At 61.9% G+C, this 898-nt stretch overlaps 1 protein-coding gene across 2 annotated transcripts in view; it reads right to left on the bottom strand.

Moving 5' to 3' along the window:
* Nucleotides 1-856, bottom strand: part of SYCE1 (synaptonemal complex central element protein 1) — a 3073-nt gene extending 2217 nt beyond the window's left edge. The window contains exons 1-2 of one of the 2 annotated variants that reach the window (XM_026660924.2): nucleotides 680-856; nucleotides 115-181 (exon numbers count right to left, since the gene is read on the bottom strand). In XM_026660924.2, coding sequence (XP_026516709.1) covers nucleotides 115-181; nucleotides 680-712 — 100 coding nt within the window. In that variant the 5' untranslated portion in view covers nucleotides 713-856. Of the gene's footprint in view, nucleotides 1-114; nucleotides 218-679 lie in introns of both variants that reach the window. The other variant, XM_026660925.2, reaches the window with a different exon arrangement.
* Nucleotides 857-898: the final 42 nt, after the last annotated feature.

The following is an 898-nucleotide window of genomic DNA, read 5'->3' as shown; positions in this document are numbered from 1 at the left end:
GAGAGATGGTCCCTGCCCCCAAGCGTCTGCACTCCAAATAAACAAGACAGCCCCAAGGGAGGATTATTCTGCCCGTTTTACAGCTGGGAACTGAGGCCCAGAGAGATTCATCACCTTCGCTCAGCAAACGTTCCTTGCTCTCGGCCATGCTGCAGATCTCGGCAGCCAGCTTCTCCATGCTCTAGGAGGAGGCGGAGGGAATTCACCACAGAGCACGCTGCCATGGGGAGGAGGAAGTGTCTGGGGTGGGGGCGTCCAGGGGCTTCCCTCACACTAACCCCCCACGGACAGGTCTCGCCCCAGACCAAAGCCTGGTCTCCGAGGGGAGACGCAGCTTGTACCAGCTAAAGGGTAGTTCCCCTGCCCCCGCAGGCCTTATATCAGGGCCCTACCCCTAATGCTGCCACAGCGAAACACCGTGGACATCCTTGGCTTCTGCTAGCACCGAGTGTCCTCAGCCCCTGCCCTGGCTCCCAGCCCCCCCAGATCCCACTCCCCTCCCAGATGGCTCCCAGCCCCCCTCAAAGCCAGGAATCCCGGCTCCCAGTCAGACTGCCTGCTCTAACCCACTCCCTCCCACACATGCCCAGGTCCCCTCCCAGTAGGGTTGTGTCTCCCTTGGACCCCACCCCCACCCACCTGGCCCAGGAACAGCCCGGGGGACCCCAGTGGCTCTTACGTGGCACTCCTGGAGGCTCTTGTGCGTCTCCATCAGCTCGTCCAGCTGCTGCTCAAATTCCAGCCTGGAAACAACAGGGGGTGAGGGGCTGCCATGGGGCAGAGAGGGCAGCTGGGGTGCAGTGAGCGTGGAGTTCGGCGCACAACAGAAACACACACACACACACAGAGCAGGGCTCATCCCCTCCAGCAGAGGGCAGCAGGGATACATACACACACA

The sequence above is a fragment of the Terrapene carolina genome, unplaced genomic scaffold (genome assembly GCF_002925995.2).
Source record: "Terrapene carolina triunguis isolate 2854851 unplaced genomic scaffold, T_m_triunguis-2.0 Scaffold848, whole genome shotgun sequence".
NCBI lineage: Eukaryota > Metazoa > Chordata > Testudines > Emydidae > Terrapene > Terrapene triunguis.
This window is presented reverse-complemented; position numbering and strand designations above follow the sequence as displayed.